At 40.1% G+C, this 22302-nt stretch overlaps 1 protein-coding gene, 1 non-coding gene and 1 pseudogene across 6 annotated transcripts in view; 2 read left to right on the forward strand and 1 right to left on the reverse strand.

The window, feature by feature from the left end:
- The window catches only part of Senp1 (SUMO1/sentrin specific peptidase 1), a 75956-nt gene that overhangs the window by 53217 nt on the left and 437 nt on the right, over window positions 1-22302 (reverse strand). The window contains exons 1-6 of one of the 5 annotated variants that reach the window (XM_023723621.1): window positions 21996-22288; window positions 18267-18314; window positions 15942-16067; window positions 14849-14935; window positions 6427-6586; window positions 1394-1565 (exon numbers count right to left, since the gene is read on the reverse strand). In XM_023723621.1, coding sequence (XP_023579389.1) covers window positions 1394-1565; window positions 6427-6586; window positions 14849-14935; window positions 15942-16067; window positions 18267-18314; window positions 21996-22047 — 645 coding nt within the window. In that variant the 5' untranslated portion in view covers window positions 22048-22288. The other 4 variants (XM_023723620.1, XM_023723622.1, XM_023723623.1 and 1 more) reach the window with 4 other exon arrangements.
- Window positions 5003-5122, forward strand: LOC111818745 (annotated as a pseudogene).
- LOC111818746 lies at window positions 17799-17935 on the forward strand. Its single transcript, XR_002822660.1, has one exon. It is a non-coding gene; the product is annotated as a U4 spliceosomal RNA (small nuclear RNA).

Here is a 22302-nt window from a genome sequence, read left to right on the forward strand (position 1 = left end):
TATGTATGTACATATATATTCATCTGTATATACAAAATAGAATAGACATACAGCTACTTTCTCTTAGTTCAACGAGAACAAAGATTTGTACTAATAGTGTTTAGACAAGATATCATGTCTGCATCTTATACTATGAATACCTACTACAAAGACAAGTCAATGTATTATTGTCACTGTCCTAACCTGTTTTGAAATTGTCTCATTGCTATTTCTTTCTCAAAAAATTTTAAAAACCCCACAAATATTCAAGTTTTGCCACCTAAGATATCTGCAGTTACTAAATGATGTCCATTATTCAGCATGTAATGCTGTAGTTTTGACCCTGTGCTTAGTAGCAAGCTCAATAGATAGGAACCATGCCACTGTACTAAATAAAAGGTACACTGAGCAGCATTTACGCAAAATAACTGGGCTTTCAACCCGCCATTTGCCAGGTGTGTGACCATTTACATTCCAAATCTGCAGATTACAGAATATTCACTCACCTTTACGTATGCCACAGGTTAAAATAATTCAATAAAAAATATGTAGAAAATACACTAAAATCAGGACTGTGTAAGGCCACTGTTATTCACTATATCTCTATGGTAAAGCTAATTAGATGGATACTACAGGAACAAGCATACTTCCTACTATGCAAATTACATGACTGATTATATCCACAAAATAAGATATTTTCCCCCGTAAGTTTAATGAATGAATTTAACAACTCAAGTGTGAACAGAGCATCCTTCTTTTTAGGAAAGTCTATGACCCTGAAGACAAACATGTATAATGACAGAATATAAACTGTTCCTTGATTTTTTTTTTTTTTTCTAGAACCGGGGATTGAACTCAGGCCCTTGCACTTGCCAGGCCAGCGTTTATTTTACTGAGTCATCTCCCTGGCCCCCTGTTCCTTGATTCTTGATTTTTATTTTAGTATAATTGGAGAACATTATTCCTATTGAGAAGGGTAGGCACTGAATCAAAGCAAATTTTATCACAACAAAACAGTTTAGTAAGATTAACAGTTCTGGCACAGGAAGCAATAGTTTAGAAAGATCTTAAAAAACAAAGTGATAGTTTTCTGCATGGAAAAAAACCATTCAGACAACTCTGAAGATTTAGTAAAGCCATCCATACAACAGGAACAGAAGATGGTTTAAGAAAAAGAAGTCCTGCTAAAACAGCTCCTTAATTCCTTTAGAACAGATGACAGAATTCAAAGAGTAAGAAAAGCCAACAAAGCATTAAGTACAACACAGTGCCAAGGAGACAGCTCAGTGGATAAGCGCCTGCCTGGAAAACTCAAGGTCCTACGTTCAATCCCCAGTACCACAAAAAGATAGCAAATGGTTCAATGTGGGACAAGCCTATAATTTGCAGTAACTTCTGGTGCACGTTTTCTTACCTCTTCTGCTGTACTAACATGTCGTCGCTGAGTTTTCTTAGGGCTTAAAAGGCTTCGACGACAAGAACCACTCCAAGATGGGCTTGCAACAGGCTTAATAGGAAAAGATTTTTCATATGCAGACATATGGCAGTGATGGTTTGATTTTCCTGTAAATGTGTTTGATAATCCACTAAAAAAAAATTTGTAAGAAAGATAAAAATGATTAAGTGTATTTCAAGAAATAACAAAATAAAAAATAGACAGGAATACCATTTGTGGAAAATCACATATTTATATTAATTATACAATTATATAAAGTATACATGGGGTTTAGGTATCAGGTTCTGTCACTCAGAAGTGTGTTTTAAGCTAGACAGCATGCCAAATCAGACAGTTATCAAATACAATACTTAAAGATTTATTTCTTGGATTTACAATCTAGAATTTCCTTTCATCTGCATCCATGTAACTGTGGTATGACAGAAAGCAAAAAGACTAGAATTTTTTGGAAAGCTTTGGTTGCAGTATAATAAAGAAACCTATATATATATATCACATACATGTATAATTTTTTTTCAATTACCCCAGCTCTGCCCCCAAGCCCTCTAGAGTCAATTACTTTAAGTATATATAGATGGATAAAACTGAAGCATCACAATAAACTTTTTTTTTGGTATTAGTGCAGGGTCTACAGGGTCTCACTACACAGATCGGATTCGTAGTGATCCTCCTGTTTTCAGCTTCCCAAACGCTGGGATGAAAGGCGCACCACCACGCGTAGTCTCAGTTGCCCTCTCAGCACACCCCGGTGGCGGGGCAGGCACTGCACGCAGGGGATCCAATCCCAGTTCCTGAGCTATCTGGCCAGCCCACAACAAACTTTCTAACTAAATCTTAAAATTTCCTGAAAGACCAACAGAGGGCTCCAATCCTTTCTTTTTGAAAACTTCCAGAAGGAACCCATTGGGCTGTATCACTTTATGAGTCCTCTTGTCTTCAATGTTCACTGCTCAAAAATTTTGTTTTTGTTTCTTTATACTATTTGTGCTTTATTAAATGAGGCAAATATTTTTGTGAACCATCTCTAAGGCCAGAGCATTTTAAGTTTTGCTCTATGTAATCTTTTCCATCAGTCATTGCTCACCAAGGCTGAGACACCTCATACTATTATGAATCCTTGTTTCCTGAGGAGTGCTCAGAAACATATAGTCATATAGCTCATTATGCGGATTCAGTGAAACCAGTGCTTCAAGTACTATGTGTGGTCTGAATCCAAATGAACTGACTTACATCTAAGGAAAATTAAAATACACAAATATTCTCTTCAGTTGCCAAATTCTAACTGGCTTTTAGAGTGCGGAAAGGAGCAAAGATTAAAAATTTCATAAGAGGGGGCCTGCCCCTTAGCTCAGTTATTTAAGAGCCTGCTCAAACAATTGTCAGCTCAGCCTGCTGTGGTTCGATCCCCAGAACTCAAGCCAGCCAAACCTGCCCGGAAGGCATTCTGAGCGAGCCAAGAAAAAAAAAATTTCCTAACAGTGTACATTTTTTAGGCTGAGTAATTATACCTAAAAAAAGACAATCTAGGTTACTACAGTTATTTGGAAGAAATTATAGTTCAGTGTAATATCTGAACTTCATGTGTACTTGTGTGTTTTAATGTAAAAAATCTTTTACACATATATAAAAAATAAACAGTATGAGGCTAGAAAATAACGATGCTGAAATTAAAAAACTCACGAGGTTGGGCCAGGCAGGCCCTGAAGCAATTCTGAAGGTGAATCCCTGGCCGAAGTTTTGAGAACTGAATCATTAAAAGAATAACAATTATATGAATTAAAACACAATGAATCCTTTTTGGGGGGCGGAACCGGGGACTGAACTCAGGCCCTTGAGCTTGCCAGGCAAGCACTTATTCTACTGAACGATCTCCCTGGCCCGTGAATCTTAATGATACATAAGAGACAACAGAAAAAAATTCATCTAACCTATAACTGGCTCTAAAAATATTGTGAAAATTGGTTATACAAAATGCTGATTTAAGGGCTGGCCAGATAGCTCAGCAGATTAAAATGCCTGCTTAGGCAGACACACGGACTGGTGTTCCATCCCTGGCCGCTGTGCTGGCCCTACCCCACCAGGGCATGCTGCCTGTGAATGAGACTGGGCGCGGTAGCACGCCTGTAATCCCAGCGCTTGGGAGGCTGAAAGTGGGAGGATCACTACGAGTCGGATCTGTGTAGTGAGACCTTGTAGACCTTGTACTGAAAAAAAAAATTCTGATTTGCTGGTGGCACACATCTATAATCCCAGCACTTGGGGGATGAGACAGTGGGATCTCTGCAAGTTTCTGCCAGCCCAAAATACATAGTAGGACTCCGTCTTAAAAAAAAAAAAATTTTTACCCAGCCTTTCCCATAGGTAATATCTTTCAGGGTAACCAAACAGCCCCAATGAATGAAAATATAAGAGTGCCAATTTAAAAGTAAGGAAAAAATGACAAAGTTAAAAAAAAAAATGAGGTAAAATAAAATTTAAAAAATGACAAAGTTACCAAAAAAAAATCAGTGCATTAACTCTAATAAAATTATCATCTGGTAGGGACTATTAAATGAGATTAGTAACTATTAAGTGATGGCTGATGTGAAATTGCTCATTTACATGATGCCAAAACACCATTCAGATAAAGCTCTAGTCATAAGAGGAGAATACTGACTATCTAATTAGGGACCAGACTGTTAACTCCTAATTCATGACAATCTATTTAACGCTAACAAGAGAATCAGAGTAAGATACTGTTTGCTTTTTCTGTTTTGTGACAGGATCTCACTACGTTGTTTAGACTGGCCTTGAACTCACTCTGTAGCCCAGGCTGGCCCTGAACTTGTGGAGACCCTCCTGCGTCAGCCTCCCGAGTGCTGGTATTACGGATGTGCAGCACCATGCCAGCCCATTGGCTTTCTAATGTGATATGACACAGCATCATCTTTTCTTGCAGTCAAAAATCTAGTTACAAAATTATAAGAAACAGAGGACAAAATGATACCATGAAGAAGCAACCTGTCAAGTCCAAAATATGGAACTCTGTACAGAAAAGTCATGTTACTAAAATTGTATCGAGCTCACTTTTGAAAAAAATAACATATTTAAAAGCACAGAAAATTATCTGGGCCAGGGAAATGGCTCAGTAGGATAAGCGCTTGACTAGCAAACTCAAGGATCTGAGTTCAATCCCCGGTTCCGCAAAAAAAAAAAAAAAAAGAAAGAAAGAAAAAAGAAAATTATCTGGAAAGATATGTACTAAGATAACAAACATTACTTTCAAGCTGGTGCGAAAGTGATGTTTTATTTCTAGGCTTATCTATATTTTATAATTTTTCACAAAGTGTATATATTTTTTCAGTAACTTTATTTTTAAAAACAGTACTGAATAGAAAAGCAACTTGTTGAATAAAGCATACAGAAACTCTTTAATGAAGACAAAAATCATACAGTACTTCATATATATTTTTATTCTACACATGAATGACAAAGAAACAAACAGAAGTTCTGGAAGGAAACACCAGTGAGAGGGGATGAGGGTGAGCAGCAGCCGAGGGAGCTTTAACTTCACTGTTGTTTGGTTTTAGCTCTGCGCAGCGGCATTACCATAGCCAATGAGGTTTATCCAAGGCGCGATTATTGCTAATTGAAAACTGGTGTTTGGTTTTTGCAGCATGAATGTGCTAATTCTTTTTTTTTTTTAATTTTATTTATTTTTATTTATTTACTTGTGTGTGTGGCCAGTTCAGCCCACCAGGGGGCGGGGCTGGCTGGTACGTGGTGCTGGGGGATTGAACCACGGTCCCTGTGCTTTTAGCTAAGCTTGTTCTAAGTAGGTGCTTTAGACCACTGAGCCATCTCACCAGCCCATAACGTGCTAATTCTTAAATAATTTATTTAGAAATGTGAAGATGATCCCTGAGGGCAATGACTCGTTCCCAGAGCCCAGGTGCTGGTATTCATAAAGTAAAAAAGCTGTAATATTGCCAGTTTTGATCAACAGCAGAAGGGCTTGACAAAACAAGAAATGATCTCACATCCCTTAAACACAGTAGATTTTCAGTCATACACATTTTGTGAACATATAGTACTTTAACTAATAAATACCTGAGGGCTGGTGAGATGGCTCAGTGGTCTAAAGCATCTACTTAGAACAAGCTAAGCTAAGCAAAGCACAGGGACGGGGTTCAATCCCCCAGCAGCACATTCCAGCCAGCCCCGCCCCCTGGTGGGCTGAGCTGGCCACACACACACACACACACACAAATAAATAAATAAAATTTAAAAATAAATAAATAAATAAATACCTGAGCCCAAGTTTCTAAGTCAAGTCTCGTCTGCATCAACAATCAGCGTCAGTTCGTGCGGGAAGGGTGCAGCTCATCAACCTGAGTGCAGCACTCTGCCTGCTCATGGCTCACAGCAGCAGCTCAGGGCACCTGCCCGACGCACGAGGCTCGCTCGAGCAGCCCTGCCTGACCTCTGTTCTCTGCTCACGCGAGAGCCTGTCACATGCGCTGGTTCCTCTGCTACTCAGGCTGCGCTGACTTTCAGCCTAAAATCTGTGATAGCCGCACTCCTCCTGAAGGGTCCAATATACACACAGCCACAAGACTTCCCTCAGAACCTCGTCTAAGGGTAACATGTGGCCGTCACTAAAACTCAAAGCTTACAAGTAATTTGTTTGCATCTGCATAGCTTAAAATCCAAAAGTAGTATGGCTCATTTATCTTTTATTTTTTTCCTTTTTTTTGTTTTTGCGGAACCGGGGTTTGAACTCAGGCCCTTGCACTTGCCAGGTAAGCGCTTACTCTACTGAGCTATCTCCCCAGCCCCTCATTTATCTATTTATTTTTCTTTCATTCTTTTGTACTCTAGGGAAGGGTCTACACGGTGTTCAGGGTCTCTCTGCTAGACATAAGACTCATTTAAAACACCAATGTAACAACTACCTTACGGCTATTTTTTCTAACATCTGAGGAAGGCTTACAAAGTAGGCAAACACCAACCTTGAGGTCTTTCGGGTTTCAAGGTAAAGACTTCGGCTGTTTCTTGATTTTTGTAAAGTTGAACTTGGTACTGGAGTAGAATTTCTCCACTGGCCATTTGCACTCTGGCAAAAAGTCCGTACATCACTTGAGCCAAGAAAACTATCTGAGGAAGGGTTGTCTAAAAACACAAACAAACAAACAAACAAATGTTTGAATAAACTGAATAAATAACTATATGGGTGCTGGTGCTCTCTGACTGGTTCCATGACCGCAACCATGACCATCACTGTATCTAAAGTAATGTAGCATGTCACCACGTCTCTCGGGGAAGAGAGAGCCCAGTCTCAACTTCCAGCAAATCTGCGGTTAGGAAATTTCTACAAACTAGAAGTGACTCAGCCATACTAACCTGAAAATGGATGAAGGAGCTGAATCCTGCCACAGCCATGTGCCTTATCTGCATCAATGTGACTCCGTGGTGTCCACCAAAAGTCAACATTTTACCCCAACTATATCTTGCAAGCACTCCCAGGCCTGGGCCTGAAAGAAGTAGGCCAGACCAGTAAGAAGCAGGCGGAGGGCCAAGGAGAATTGTAATTCAAATGAACAACAGTCACTGTTATTGAGCAGCTGGCATCACTTTTTTCTTAATTACCATGACCAAGACTCAGATCTCGCTAAAGAGCGCAGGTGGCCTAAGTGCTGCTTATACTGGCCAGCTTCTGGGAGAGACGACCCAGCGGATGCACTGGGTCTGCCAGGGTACCTTCAGTCACTTAATGCCATGACCATCAGACGTGTCAATACTTCATTGTTCGCTACTACCATCGGACTGATGATTGCTTGTTGTCATTTGAATTTCATGACTTCTGGATTATAAACTGGGGTGACAACATCTTAGTTGTAGAACAATTTCTATACCTTCCTCTGTAAGCAGGAGTGGCCAATTTAAAATAGCTCCTGCAAAATATCTTCATACATTAGCTTATGGAATTGAGGAGCTTCAGTAAAAAAACAAGAACGTAGGAAAAGGAACCCTACTCCACTGTAGCTGGGAGTGCAGACTGGTGCAACCACTGTGGAATCAGTTTGGAGACTTCAGAAAACCAGGATTAGGGGTTCCATTTGACTCAGCTATTTCGCTTCTGGGTATCTTTCCCAAAGCATTAAAAGCATCACACCACAGCGATACATACACACCTGTGTCCATAGTGGCACAGTTTGTAACAGCCAAATCTTGGAAACAGCCCAAATGCCCATCAATTGGTGAATCGATAAAGAGTATTTTTGGGGTTTGTTTTTTGTTTTTTTTTTCTTTTTAATATAATGGAGTATTACTCTGACATAAAGAAAAATAAGCCTGGGACAAGTCTAGGTGAATGGATGCACCTTGAGTCCACACTCTGAAGTGAAATGCATCTACGCATGTGTAAATACTGCAGTTTCTCTGGTGTAAAAACCTGAAAGTGAAAATAAAGACCAAAGTACACAATAGGGATTGTGAAATTGGGAGAAAAATGTTTAAATGGAGAGGAGAATAAAACAGTGGAGGGAGAAAGGAAAGAAGAGAAAAGTAAAACCAAAAAAGGAAAAAAGAACAAGAAGGGCTGAGTACAGCGGCACACTCCTGTAGTCCCAACACATACATAGCTGAAGCAGGAAGATTGCCACAAGTTTGAGACCAGTATGGTCTACACAGTGAGACACTGTCTCAAAAAACAAACACAATCAAGAATTATTAATACCAGTTTCCAGAATTTCTGTCAATGCTGACATTTTCAAGATCCCCTTTGAAAGCATATTACCACAGAATTTTATACAATACTGCATATTTATGCTATTTAAAATATTAGCATATCTTTTGACATTCTATCCAAAAAGTTAACGCAGGCTTCAAAGTTAGAATTTTGTGTTTTCTTAAGTTCATCAGGAAATCAAGATTTGGATTAAGTCAGGGGAAAGGCAATCAAAGCTGGTATTTTTACCTACTCATTTACCACTCAATAAACTGAAGTCTCATAATTAACTTTCACTTACTTTCAAAATGAATTGTAATTTTTTCCCTACATAATTAGTATTTACGCTTAACATCTATTACTATTAATGACCGAAATATGAAGCTACTAAAAATGAGTCCTAGCAAAGAAGCACAAATTCACCAGGCATAGTGGTGCACATCTGTGATCCCAGCACTCAAGAGGCCAAGCTAGGAGAATTCTAGCTCAGGCCCAACCTGGGAAACTCAGCAATTTAGTGTGACCCTAAAACAAAAACAAAAACAAAACAAAAAAAAAAAAAAAACCAGGTTGGGGATGCAGAACCTCAGTGTGAAGAAGTAGAGGGGACAAACACTACAAAATGATTATCTTTAAATGCCAAGTGACGGCAGGAGAAAATTTTCTGTCTCACATTGTGGCTAAAATTTGCTTAGGAAATTATTTAACTAAAGATATCTAATTGAGGAAGAGGTCAGTCAAAGATGCAAACTATCCTGATAGATGTAAAGTGTGAGACCAAGGACAAGCCAGAACAGCCTTCCTAATGGCATCCGACACAGCCATCAGTTTCCGGGAGGATCTCTGCAAGTTCAAGGCTAGCCTGAACTGCACAGTGACACCCTGTCTCAAACACACCCACCCACACCCACCCACCCACCCACCCACCCACACACACACAAACAAATAAAATAAAATACAAAGGAAAGTTGGGCATGAAGACTCATGCGTATAATCCCAGGATTAGAGACTCAGGCAGGAGGACTGCATGAGTTCAAGCCGGCCTGGGCTACACAGCAAGAGCCTGTCTCACAAAACAAACAAAAACCAAACAAAATCCAAAATGCATATAAAGTCAGGAAGACTGACAAGCAGAATAAAGTGGCTGCCCCCACCTGGTAGGGCCACTGAACAGCTCTGTACTGTGAGGGGCGTACAAAGCTAGGCTCGGACCAGCAGGCTGCAGACCCCTCTCTTTACAGCGACACTTTCTGCACTAAGACTCAGCGTTTCAAATGCCAGAACTAAGATCATTACACGTGCACTCACACATAAAGCGGGTGAAAGTCTCTGAAAATCTGACGGACACGTTCTAGTGATACAATGCTGGTTAACTTTCTACTTTTCTTAACAAATTTTCTACAGCGCCAGGCAATACTTTTATGGAAATAAAAAATAAACTTTATATTAAATGTTATATTAAAAAATAAGCATAGTCAGTCACTTACTATAACCATTAAATCATTCCATTAACTTTAGGATACAGTTACCATAGTAACAGGGTACTTGAGAGGTCACCTAATTTAACATATATTCTAAAAATAAGTTATTGGCTGGAGAGATGGCTCAGTGGTCTAAAGCACCTACTTGGAACAAGCTTGGCAAAGCACAGGGACCGCGGTTCGATCCTCCAGCACCACATGCCAGCCAGCCGCGCCCCCTGGTGGGCTGAGCTGGCCACACACACACACACACACACACACACACACACTAAATAAATGTTAAAAAAAAAATTTAAAAAAAAAAATAAAAATAAGTTATTGATAATGGGACTGGGAACAGCTCTGCAGAATAGCACCTGCCTGGCAAATACAAGGTCCTGAGTTCAATTCCCTGTATTTAAAAAAAAAAAAAAAAAAAGATATGGATATGGATAATGATGCTAAACATTAGCAAAAATAATTTCATTTGCATCTCTTTTTAAGGTTCAAAATTTTTTAATTTTCTTTTAATTTTCTCTTGGTCTTAATAAAACTGGGAATCTTGAAGTCTAACCATTACTGTTACTAACATGAAACGGTACACGTGGCTTACTCTCATCCTGAGTGGGTCAAGAAGCAAATTTTTGAAAGGCTTCATCTATCTAGAGTGGTACATCCAGTTAAAAAAAAAAAAACTCTAAAGTTAGAAATCCCCTGCTCATTTTCATCTTGGTAAAGAAGAGTAAGGTAGGACAAGAGATAAACACTAACTGCATTAGAGCAGAAGACCAAGGCAGGTACACTAGGGATTCCTGTGTAACCCAATTGCGAGGCTAGGCTCCAAGCGGCGGGCCACAGGAACCAGTGCAAGGTTACTAGAACAGACTACAGGAGAGAGGCAGTGCAGACAACGCTCTGCAGAATCTGCAATGAACTGAAGCAGGCACTGCAAACAAGTTTAAAAGTATTTTACATGGCTAAAAAAACAAAAAGAAGCTGTTATTTGCAACTGGGGATTAGATCCAGGGCCTTACACATACTAGCCTTACATATACTAGTATGAAATCTACCACCGATCTATACTCCTGGGGTCAAAAGTAGCTTTTACTCAAGAATTACTATTTAAGTACACAAATGACTGGCACTCATAGATTTAAGGCTTCTTGTTAACGAGTACCTGTGGAGTCTGTGACATGCAATAAGCTTCTTTGAAAATGAACTAAATAAAGCTTGGTACAGAAAACACTGAATCATGGGCTGCAAGCTGCGACTGACTGGCAGACTGGCTGATTCAGCAGTCCTAGACCCTGACACCAGAGCCTTCACGTGGAGCCACATCCCCAGTCCTTTCCTAAATTCCCCGGGGAAGGCTGGGACTTCTCCTGCCTCAGCCTCCCAGAGTGCTGGGATTACCAGTGCACATTACCTCGCCCATTTCAGAGTGCATTAATAATAAACAGTACAGCACTCCCATTTCAGTATTTTATTATGTTCTTCTCTATTTGCTGCCAAGTATGCAATAACTTTTATGACATCTTTATTTCCTAAGAATTTCCTAAATTCAGGTGAGAGACACATTTTTTTTTTTATTTTAACATTTAGTGTGTGTGTGTGTGTGTGTGTGTGTGTGTGTGGCCAGCTCATCCCACCAGGGGGCGGGGCTGGCTGGCATGTGGTGCTGGGGGATTGAACCGCAGTCCCTGTGCTTTGCCAAGCTTGTTCCAAGTAGGTGCTTTAGACCACTGAGCCATCTCTCCAGCCCCCACATTTTGGTTTTGACAATAGGGATCAACTCTCATCAATTATGTGCCTGACTCAAAATCTAGTCAAATAATGCCAGTCAAGAACAGGGGGGCCAGAGAAATAGCTCAGTAGAATAAGCGCTTGCCTGCCAAGCGCAAAGGCATGAGTTCAATCCCTGGTTCTGCCAGGGGGGTAAAAAAAAGAACATTCAGAGCTGAGATAGTCTCAGACATACCTAAGTATCAGAAGTCTACTGTAATTTAAATGAAAGGAACTTTTACAAATGTTCTTAAATTACATTAACAATAGCTGAAAGTGGACCTAAACCATAGGAAAAACCATGAAGCAAATGAAGGCACCGAGCCATCATCCCAAATCATAAACCCCTGGAGTCCGGTTCTATTTCTGAATTTAAACTTTCGGAATGCTTAGGAAGATAATCTGATATACTATATAACACTTCCAACTATAAGCTGTAGAAGCAACCTAGAAACAAACATCACGATGTAAGGGGCAAAACATATAAACAGTCACATTTTCAGAGATAAAGATAAAATATTAAACAGTCTCATGTCAGCTCATTAGGTTTTGTCAAGGAACAAATTTCAGGACAAATCAGCTCAGATTTTGATGTCAAAGAACAAAAAAAAATTTGTTTTTCAGAGTTTAGTTTGGAATAGGACACAAATTCCAACACTGTGGAAGCATACATCAACTCCACAGGTGAGAGAAAAAAGTATGAGGAAGACCACGTGAAGTGATACACACCTAACACTATAGAGAGCTGGAGTTTAAAAAGGGCTGCGTGCGAAAGCATACGCTGTGCAGCCTGAGTGAACGCACAGATAAAAATCAACAGCTAGTCCTTGAGGAGGAGGACCTGGATCAAAGGGTAGTGTTCTGAGGACTCACCTACTGATTTTCTTAGTGGTTACATGAGTTTACATGAAAGAAAAAGAAAGCAAAAGAGAACCAAGTTACAGTTAGGGTATTTTGAGTACAGTTTTCTATATAATGGCTTATCAATTTTAAGCAATTATCTTTAGTCTAAAACAAAGGTTCTAATGGTAAATCAATATGTGAAATTACAAGCAAATGCAACTTGAAATGGAAAGAAAAATGATCTGATTTTGTAACAATTCAATTATCTCTTCCTAGTATTAATATTGAGCTATCAAACCAGATTTCAGGTTTTCTGTGCATCAAAAAGGCCTTTTCAATAGTAAATTATAGAGCTACTTTCTGAGTTACCTGACTTTATAAAAAGTCACATATGCTATGTGCAGGCCTCTATCCGCCCCAAGAGATTAAACCCAGGGTCCTAATGTGCCACCCCCCATAGTGACTTAAGGACAAATTTCTGAGCCTCACACTAACGTCTTTTTAGGGAAGGAGAGCTCTTCTTGCTGACAAAGAATCCTGGAGAAGCCAAATAACAAGGACTATTACTTGTATTTCATACTTATCACCTCAATTTACCCTTTGATGGTATTTGTAGCTTTCCCACATTTCAGCAGAGTGAGATGAGGGGAAAGACCCAGGAAGCCCCCGTGACCTTCCTGAGTCACAGCACCGCAATGCTGTAACCGAATTCTTAGCTTCCCAGGCCAGCAGGCAGGGCAACCCAGAGCAGGGCTCACCAAGCACGTGGTGACACGTCATGGATCACAGACTGGACGGGCAAGCCCTTGAGTGTGCAAGCATATGGCTGTGGCAGGCACTAGACAGGAAACACAGAGCTCACATTTCCTGCCCTGACTGAGGGACAAGCGTGGGTAGAAGTCCGTTTTCAGGTTTCATTGCTTCAATCAGAATACACTAGCTCTGTGGTTTAAATCAATGCAAAACAAATAGGTTTTACACCACATACACATATCCCAAAAAAGTAAACACCAAACAAAAACAAAGCTGTATTGTTCTGTTTTCAGACAAATAGGCAAATAATTTCTAAAACACTTCCACTAAAAAATTAGTATTTGGGGGTAGATGACTGTTCAAAAAGAAGGGGGTGGTGAATGAAGGCAAGAGATAGGAAAAGGAATGTTGTGGGACTATCTTGCTTCAAGGTTATATATGGTTAGATTTTTGGACTTATGTGTAAACCTAAGAAGTACATAATTCTTTATGCCTATTTTTAAAAATATATTCTAACTTGTAAATGTTTTTTCATCATATTCTGTAGAGACTTAAAGTTCAACATATCAATACTTGATGAAAAATATCTGTTCCATGTTGTGCCTAAGATGTTTGATAGTCAGACTGATAGTGAGGTTAAGCTTAACAGCCTAGGTTGTATGGTAATAACAATAAGCTTCTCTTCTGGATGGTTAACAACCTAAGTTTGCAGACCAAAATTAAAAGGAGGGCCGCAAGGAAAGCCAACATTTTGGCCCTAGCCTTCCAAGGTCACTTAAGACTCAGGACACATGAGAACTTGTACTGTAACATCACGTAACTCAGTAGTATGCCAAATTTTCTGATCAAGGAGATTATGGCGCCACAGAGCAATGTGGTTGATGACATAGTGTGCCTAAGGAGAGTCACCTGGAGAGAAAACATTCTCTCAGGCTTTCACAGAGAGCACATTGGTCAAGCAATGGCCGTTTCATCCACATGGCTGACACTGACAAAGGATCTACAATTTGAGGTGCAGGATCTCAGGATAAATCCTGAGGGGATTTGACTGCCCTTATCAGACCCAAAAGCTACAACTCTTGTTGCATAGGTCCTGCTTTACCTTGGTCTTAAACATCCAGCAGAAAAGTATAAAAACAAAGTATAAGAAGTAAAGCCATGGTGTTATGTTGAGCTGTAGGGGACTCAGGTCAACAATTTCTGACATTGCCAGTGAAGCAGAAGACCCAATACTATTATGGACTACTGAACTCTTTTAGAATATTTTGCTGAGTTTATACACCTATAATATTTAAATGATGGAACTTAACAAAAAAAAGGGTATACAGATGAAACCATTTTGTATCTGTGTATTCAAAGTGGTTAGGATAGATATATAGTTACATTCTCTTAATGAATAGAGGGATTTGTTCTAATAGTGTTTGTAAATAGGATATCAAGTCCACATCTTGTACAGCAATTAACCACTAGGAAGAATGTATGCAATGTGTTAATTATTGAAACTGTCCTACCAATTTGGTTTGAAACTGTCTCATTGCTGTTTGTTTCTCAACAAAATTATGGAAAAAAAAAATTAGTATTTGGGGGCCAGGGAGAAGGCTCAGTGGAATAAGCGCTTCCCTGTCAAATGCAAGGGCCTGAATGCAATCCTCGGTTCCAAAAAAAAAAAAAAAAATTTGGTTGAGATTGGATCCATGAAGCATTACAGAGATAACATACACATATGAAAAGCTTATTAAAATGATGCTTTAGTGGAAAAAATGCCATTTTGTTCTGAACAATGTTTTTAATGTTAAAGATAGAATGCAAAAATGATTTACTAGGTAGAAGTCTGAAAATGCCCCAACTACAGGGAGAGCTCCATACCTGAGTAGTAATTTGGCCTGTAAGCTGCACTTCTTGTGGAACACGTAAAAGATCGATCCAAATTTCCTGTCCTGGAAGGTAAAACCTAAACAAAGGAGAAGAGTTTTTTTTTAAATCATATTTTGACAATAAAAAGGAATAAAAATTTATATTGAGAAAAATGCATTAGTAAACAGACCATATTTTGCAATTCAATATAATTATAGTATACTTACATGCATGTTATACATACACTACATACTCAAGGAAAATACATTGATGAAATATTTCAGGTTCTAGGAGGAAAATGGGTAAAACTCTACTATATAATTTTATTCATAGGATCGCCACTGGAAGGTAAATATACATATATATCCTGTCTGAAGCCACTTGTAACATGGACTAGAAAGAGACTGAGAAAATGAACATGACTTTGACTCTGAAAACAGTCCTTACTCAGGGTGGTGTTGCAGTCCTCGTACAAATCTGAACTATTTAAACATGCACTCAATGCATAGGTAAGTAGAGGGCGGATGCAGCAGGTATTCAGGGTCTGTCCTACTATGCTTGGGACGCACACAGCAGGAACCGCCTCACCGCATACCAACAGCCTCCCGGAAGAAAGACTGCTTTCCTAACGGTGTGTCTCACACCTCAACCCTGAGCTTCCTTAAGCAGACATACCTTCCAGTGTATGTTTATACCCATCCAAATTAGTGCTCAGTAACTTTAAGACACTAGTTTAAAAGAATACAGGGGGCCGGGGAGATGGCTCAGTGGAATAAGCGCTTCCCTGGCAAGCGCAAGGGCCTGAGTTCAATCCCCAGTTCCGCAAAAAATAAATAAAGAAAGAAAGAAAGAAACGAACACTGGCCCATGTATTGACGGCTGTAATACTTAGATGAACGGTGAGTTTTATAAGAGATATTACTCTGAAATAACATTGCCTACTTTGTCTTAACTAATCAAGCAAAATTTCAAACACTAAGATGGACTCTAAAATAATTCACACATATGATTGTACTTTTGAGTGTTAACATTTAAACCACAGCAAATGAAAGCCTACAAAGAGAAAATTAATTAACTCAAGGAAGAAAATGTTTTTTAACCTGCTGGTCAGGAAGTGAAAGCTGGTCCTCTGGAAACCCCGACTGCAGCGGGAGGTGAGTTTTGAAGATGGAGTTGTGGTTCACTAAAGTTACTTCCCCAGCGTCCATCCTCACCCTGTCAGCAATATCATCTGGAAGAAGGTGCTTAGATTAGCTCATGGTACTTCATTCTTAACTCTTTCCCTATGAACCAGTCTTTTCACCTAGCAAAAATGGCTCCCAAATAACAACTTTATTTCAAGCCCTTCATAACTAAGCATTGGCAAGAAAACTCAAACTCTCAAAAGGGGTCCACAGAGAGGAACTGGCTCATTTGGAATAAAGATCCCCATCAAATACTTCAAAATTTATACAGGAATAAAAACTGGGCAACATAGCAAAATTCTGTGTCTGAAAAAGGAAAAAAAAACAAAACCCCACTGGGGTGGAGGCAGTTTCACCATTCAGAAACAAACATGTTTCACACTGGTTTATTTCTTGTTCTGATTCAAAAGCTAGCAGTTTAAAACAGTTCACTTGAAATTTTTCTGTAAAAAGTGTAATTTATTCATACAGTCCTTAACAGACGTCAGTGCAATATTATACTGTGGCAGAATCTTACTTTAGAAACATTTTTGAGACTTTTGTTACTATAAAAGAGCTAAAATAAGAATGAGAAAGGATCTCAAAAACTGACCCTGATACCAGCAAGGAAAGATAATGGAAACAAACCACAGGGGGAAGGAGAAGGTAGACGAATCAAAGGGAAAATACAGAAAGCTGATAGCAATCTAAAGGGAGTCTGTGGAGTGTTGTAAGACCTTACTGTACAGGGCCGGCCAGATAGCTCAGCAGATTAAAGCGCCTGCTTAGGCAGACGCAGGGACAGGGTCTGGATCCCCCGCATGCCGTGCCAGCCTCCCCCCGCCAGGTGTGTTGAGACAGCAATTGAGACTGGGCATCGTGGCAAGCACCTGTAATCCAAGCACTTAGGGGGCTGAAAAGAGGAGAATCACTAGGAGTCAGGTCTGTACAGTGAGACCCTGTAGACCCTGCACTAAATAAGTTTTTAAAAAAAGATCTTAAAAAAAAAAAAATCTTACTGTATAGATGTTTTAACTTATGGCTAAATTGGCTTCTACTCCTGATCTTACAGGGATCTCCTTAACAAAAATACCATGAATAAAACAGTGGAAAGTAAAGGCTGGCCAAATAGCTCTGTAGATTAAAGCGCCTGCTTAGGCAGACGCAGCGGCCAGGGGTTCAATCCCAGCCTGCTGTACTGGCCCCGCCTTCAGGGTACACTGAGGCAGCACTGAGAATGGGCATGGTGGTGCGCACCTGTAATCCCAGCTCTTGGGAGGCTGAACACAGGCGGATCACTGAGTCTGATCTATGCTGTGAGACCCTGTAGACCCTGTCCTAAAATACTAAAAAAAAAAAAAAAAGTGGAAAGCATTCCAATCATAATGAATTCTCAGCCACACTAGTAAATGAAATGTAAGACTTACCTTTTACCACACAGAAGGCAGTGTGCAATGTACTAATGAAGATAGGAACTCTGCAGCGTGACTCAAATTCAGGCCCTGGCGGGTGCAGTATATGTAACCTTCAGGGTCTCTTTGATCTTTTCATTTTTGAGATAGAGACTCACTATGCGCTCCTGCCTCCTAAGTGCTGGGACCACAGAGGGCTAGGAGTTCAGATGTGCGCTACCACACCAGGCTCCCGAGCAAGTTTCTACTGTGTCTCACTCTCCTTGTTGATATAACAGGGATAATGACAACACCTACTTTGTCAGTACTATATCCTTGCAAGGTGACCAACAGAATTAAATGGATTAGTATATTTAGGTACTTAAGACAGGTAAATAGTGAATATAAAGTTTTGCGCAGCGGCAGTATCATAGCCAATGAGGTTTATCCAAGGTGCAATTATTGCTAATTGAAAACAGTAAATATAGTGTTTGCTAGTGTGTATTTGGCTTTTTCAATGCAATAATGAGAAAATGCTCTTACATGACTTTGTAAACAATGTCCTACTTAACCAAAAGAAAACTGTTTGGTATATAAGATTATGACTGGCCAGACATGGTGGGGCACACCTGTAATCCCAGCACTTGGGAGGATGAAGCGGGAGAACTGACATGAGTTTGAGGCCAGCATGGACTACATAATGAGTTCAAAGTAAGTCTGAACTACATGGTGAGGTCCCTGTCTCAAATAACAAAAAGACTAAGATTGTTCTTAAAATTATTATGCACCAAGATGAAACCAAAAATGTCAGGCAAACTTGCTTTCCCTAATCTGAGTTACTAGAAGGAGTGGATGATTACCTTATATTAGTCTTACCCATGTCAGGTCTTTTCACATCACTGAAGTTAGCAAAGATATGAAGTCCTGTAAAAGAAGACAAAAACCAGAAAGGTTACATATTATAGGGCAGGAAGTCACTCAGAAGCAACATTGTGTTCTTGCTGGAGAAGAAAATCTAGCTTGGTGAAAGAATTGACTTAGTAGATAACGACTGGAAAATAAAATTGGCCTGAGGTACTTCTGAACATATCTGCAAACTGCACTACTAAACAGCAATCACAAACTCGAAGAATCAGAGAATATTAAAGAAGCAAGTTGAGACAGCCCACTCTCAGATTAGTTTACATAAAATTAGTGACTACACTGAAATTATAACCTAGAAATGATTCCCCAACCCACTGCCTTTTCTATTACTTCATGCTAAGTCATTTTATAAACTAGTGATTGACTTTGTGATGACTGAGACTTCTGTTCTATACACCACCTTAATGGCCTAATATAAAGCTACCAATTTATTGAGGACAATCAAGAAATATGTTGCAGTTGCACAAACCCCTCTTTCTTCCTCAATCATCCATCAAGTTGCTAAAGGCCAAAGGTGGGGATTTAGCACAGCAGTGTTAAGTAGTAGTGGCTCAGCACTTGTTTGACTTGTGTGAAAACCTAGGCTTCATCCACAGCAACACAAAACAGAAGTAAAATGCCCCTAGTCACCAAAACACCTTAATCTGGTCTTCTCTGCAGGGAACACTTTCCACTTAAGACAGGAACTGGATGCTTGAAACTACAAATAATGATGAATCCTGTATGTACTGATTTTTATACACATAAACACCTAAGTTTAATTTATAGACAGAAGAGATTAACAATAAAACAGGAAAATTACAATAAGAGCCATACAGATGGAGGCTCTCAAAATAGGGAACTGTCATTCTGAAACCACAGCTGACTGTGAAGTAGTAATTCAAACTACAGAAAGCAGAATCACAGAGAAGAGCAGACTTTTCTTGCTTTCTTCTTAAAAGCCTAACTGCCTGGACCTAGATCAATAAACACACTTGGCACACAGTAATGCTTTTGGCAGACTTCCAAAAGAGGAGGAAGCTAGGAGCAGTCGTAATCACATATTTCTTCAGAATGTTAGCAATACTTTGGATTGAGTGCTTCACCAAACGCCTAACAACACTGGAGCTTCAATATACCCAAGAGACTGCATGATGGCAAGAAGCTTTTTTGGTGGCCCCAGAAACGTGCACACACAAAGGAAAACTGCTTGAGTCCACCTCAGCTTAGCCCTAGCCTCAGCAAGCGATCACATTCCAGGGAGGCGCCCCAAAGGGCTTGGGCCTCAGGTTTGGGTTTCAGCTATATTTCTTAGTACTCAAGTCAACACAAGGTTCCTTCCTAGAAATGCTCTTGGTTATTCTTACTCATCTCTCTTAATACAGCAGAATTACATGGATTACAGATTATGGAGAAGAAAAGTCAACAAATAACTTAGCAGTACTTTTTCAATGTTTCTCCTTCAGGTCACTTGTTGTTACTATCATAACTAGCCTTTATTTTCTATTAAGGAGATGCCAATTTGAAAGTCTAATAGTCATGTGAGGTGACATAAAACCATAATCCCTGCTACACAGGAGGATGAGGCAGGAAGACCATAAGTACAAGAAGCCTGGTAAACTTCATGAGACCCTGTCTCAAAAAACAATGGATAAGATGCTGCCCCCAGCAAAGCACTTGCCTAGCATACAAATAGTTCTGTTTAATTCCCAGTAGAAAAAAAAGAAACAAAGAAAAAGAAAGTTTGCTGACCCAAAGGGTAATTTCATGATTTTATCAAATTTATGAAATTCATACATTTCCTTTGCATTCTGCTGGGATACAAGTAAAGACGGAGGGGCCGGGGAGATAGCTCAGTGGAATAAGCCCTTGCCTGGCAAGCGCAAGGACCGGAGTTCAATCTCCGGTTCTGCCAAAAAAAAAAAAAAAAAAAAAAGAGTACAAGTAACGATGGAAAAAAGCTGAAAGCTTAAAGAATTTGAGATTATGTCCAGAGAGGTTAACTGACTTAGTTGAAATCAAAGGCAAGACAAGAGAAGTATGCTGACTCCCCAGCAAATGCACATTTCTAACATAACACAAGTGCACATTAATCAACATGTCCTCACTCAAATTTACATAGTAATTAAAAAACAATATTTAGTTCTGGGAAATGCATACTGATTTACAATTTTAAATGATTAAAGACTCATCTTTACATTTTAATACACATGCATCTAGCTTCTCTCCTGGGTTTACAGTATTTTCTTTTAGTCACTTGAAATCATACTTGAAGAAATATTTGACCCAAGGATTCTGCTTGAAATGCTGCAGAACCTTATTTGCTGCCACCAATTTTTTTCTCTAAAGAAAGTCATTCTAATAATTCCTAGCACACACTGATTACTGATTAATTTATTAAAAGAACAAACAGTTACAATTATTCAGGTGAATCAAGTCAGTAGTGGGCAGAGGTAACAAGAAATTTGAAGGAAAAAAAAGACAACTAAGTCCTAAATGTAACAAATGTAGCAAAGCATTTCTAAGTTCATGTATTTGCAAAAACAGTTATTGTAAAAGAGAATGTTTGGGGTGACAATGAAGTTACTAAAAGATGCACAGATATACATCTACTGAGGAGAGGCCCTGTGCACCGACTGTACCAAGACCAAGCCAAGCTTAGAACACTTGAAGAGAAGGCTGTTAGCGACCCTGTGACTCATCCTAGTGAACTCTAAAAAGAAACTGCATAGATGATACACTTGATACTATATCATGCACTTGAGTTCCTTTCCTTTAGTATTTCTATATGTAATCTGACCCAGTTAAGACTCTAATACCTTAAGCGTCTTAATATTCTACAGCTTTAAAAAGCAAGCATATTTCAATTATTTTCTACACATTTGCTTACCAAGCACTGGTTACGCATGGGGTACTGGCCATACAGAGATCTAAGTCCTTGCCCCTGAGAAGCTATCTAATAGAGAAAGCTCAATCCATAAAAAGATACAGTAAAACAGCAAAGCTAGTACAACTGGTAGGACACGTGAAAGTCTGTGAAAGGAAACGACTTCCAAAACTCTAGGATTATGTCATCTTAGCCAGAAGTAGCAGAACCTGTTTTGGTATCCATCCACTCCCTCCATAACTAACTCACCAGATGTGCACTACGAAAACCATCTTTGCAGTGCAGATAATTAACTGAAGTCAGGTCAAAATGAATAAAGCTTCCTAGAAGAGCTCGGAAACTGGGGGATGGAGGACAGGGTCACTCGATTGGAAGGTGAAGGGATCACGTTTTAGGCTGCGCTGCAACTGTAATTCCAAAGTCCGTGTGATCTACTGTTAAACACAAGTCCTTAACACAAATTATCTCCACGAAGAATAAAACCTTAGGAGATGACGCGATCGACTCCATCCAGAATATCCAATCGCAACAGGGGCCCCGGAGACAGACAGCAGGCAGCCTAGGAAAGGCTCTACGTAATTTTTACAAGAATCACCACCACCCCAAAAGCAGTACTAGCGCAACAAACGTGAACAGAGATAACTTTAACAAGTCTGACTTGGAAGAGATAACGTAGTAAGTTATAGACGACAAGACAGTAGAAACTGCGAAGGCGCCGATAGACAGAAATCACCTAGCTCAGGACAGGGGACCTGGACACGCATCCCAGCGAGCGCGTCGGGCTCGCCGCGAACGGCCCGGCCCGGGGGAATTACCGAGAGGCGATGCGCCGGGTAAGCGCTCTGCGGCGGCTAAGGGGGCTCTCATAACCCGGGCGGGAGGTCCGGACGTTTCTTTCGGGTCGCGGCGCTAGCGGTACCGGGGAGAGGCCAGAGTTAAGAGTTGGAAAACTGTACGTGAGACACGGAGACGGCCGAGAGCCACCATTCGGTCGGGGAGAGACGCGCGGGCGCGAACAGCTCGCCCCCGAGGGCACGCCGCGCCGGCGGGAAAGTCCCGAGAGCAGGCGGCCGCGGCCGTCCCGGGGAGCCGGGCGCGGCCTGCGCACACCGCGGACGTCGC

This window comes from Octodon degus, unplaced genomic scaffold (genome assembly GCF_000260255.1).
Source record: "Octodon degus isolate 3935 unplaced genomic scaffold, OctDeg1.0 scaffold00100, whole genome shotgun sequence".
NCBI classification, from domain to species: domain Eukaryota; kingdom Metazoa; phylum Chordata; class Mammalia; order Rodentia; family Octodontidae; genus Octodon; species Octodon degus.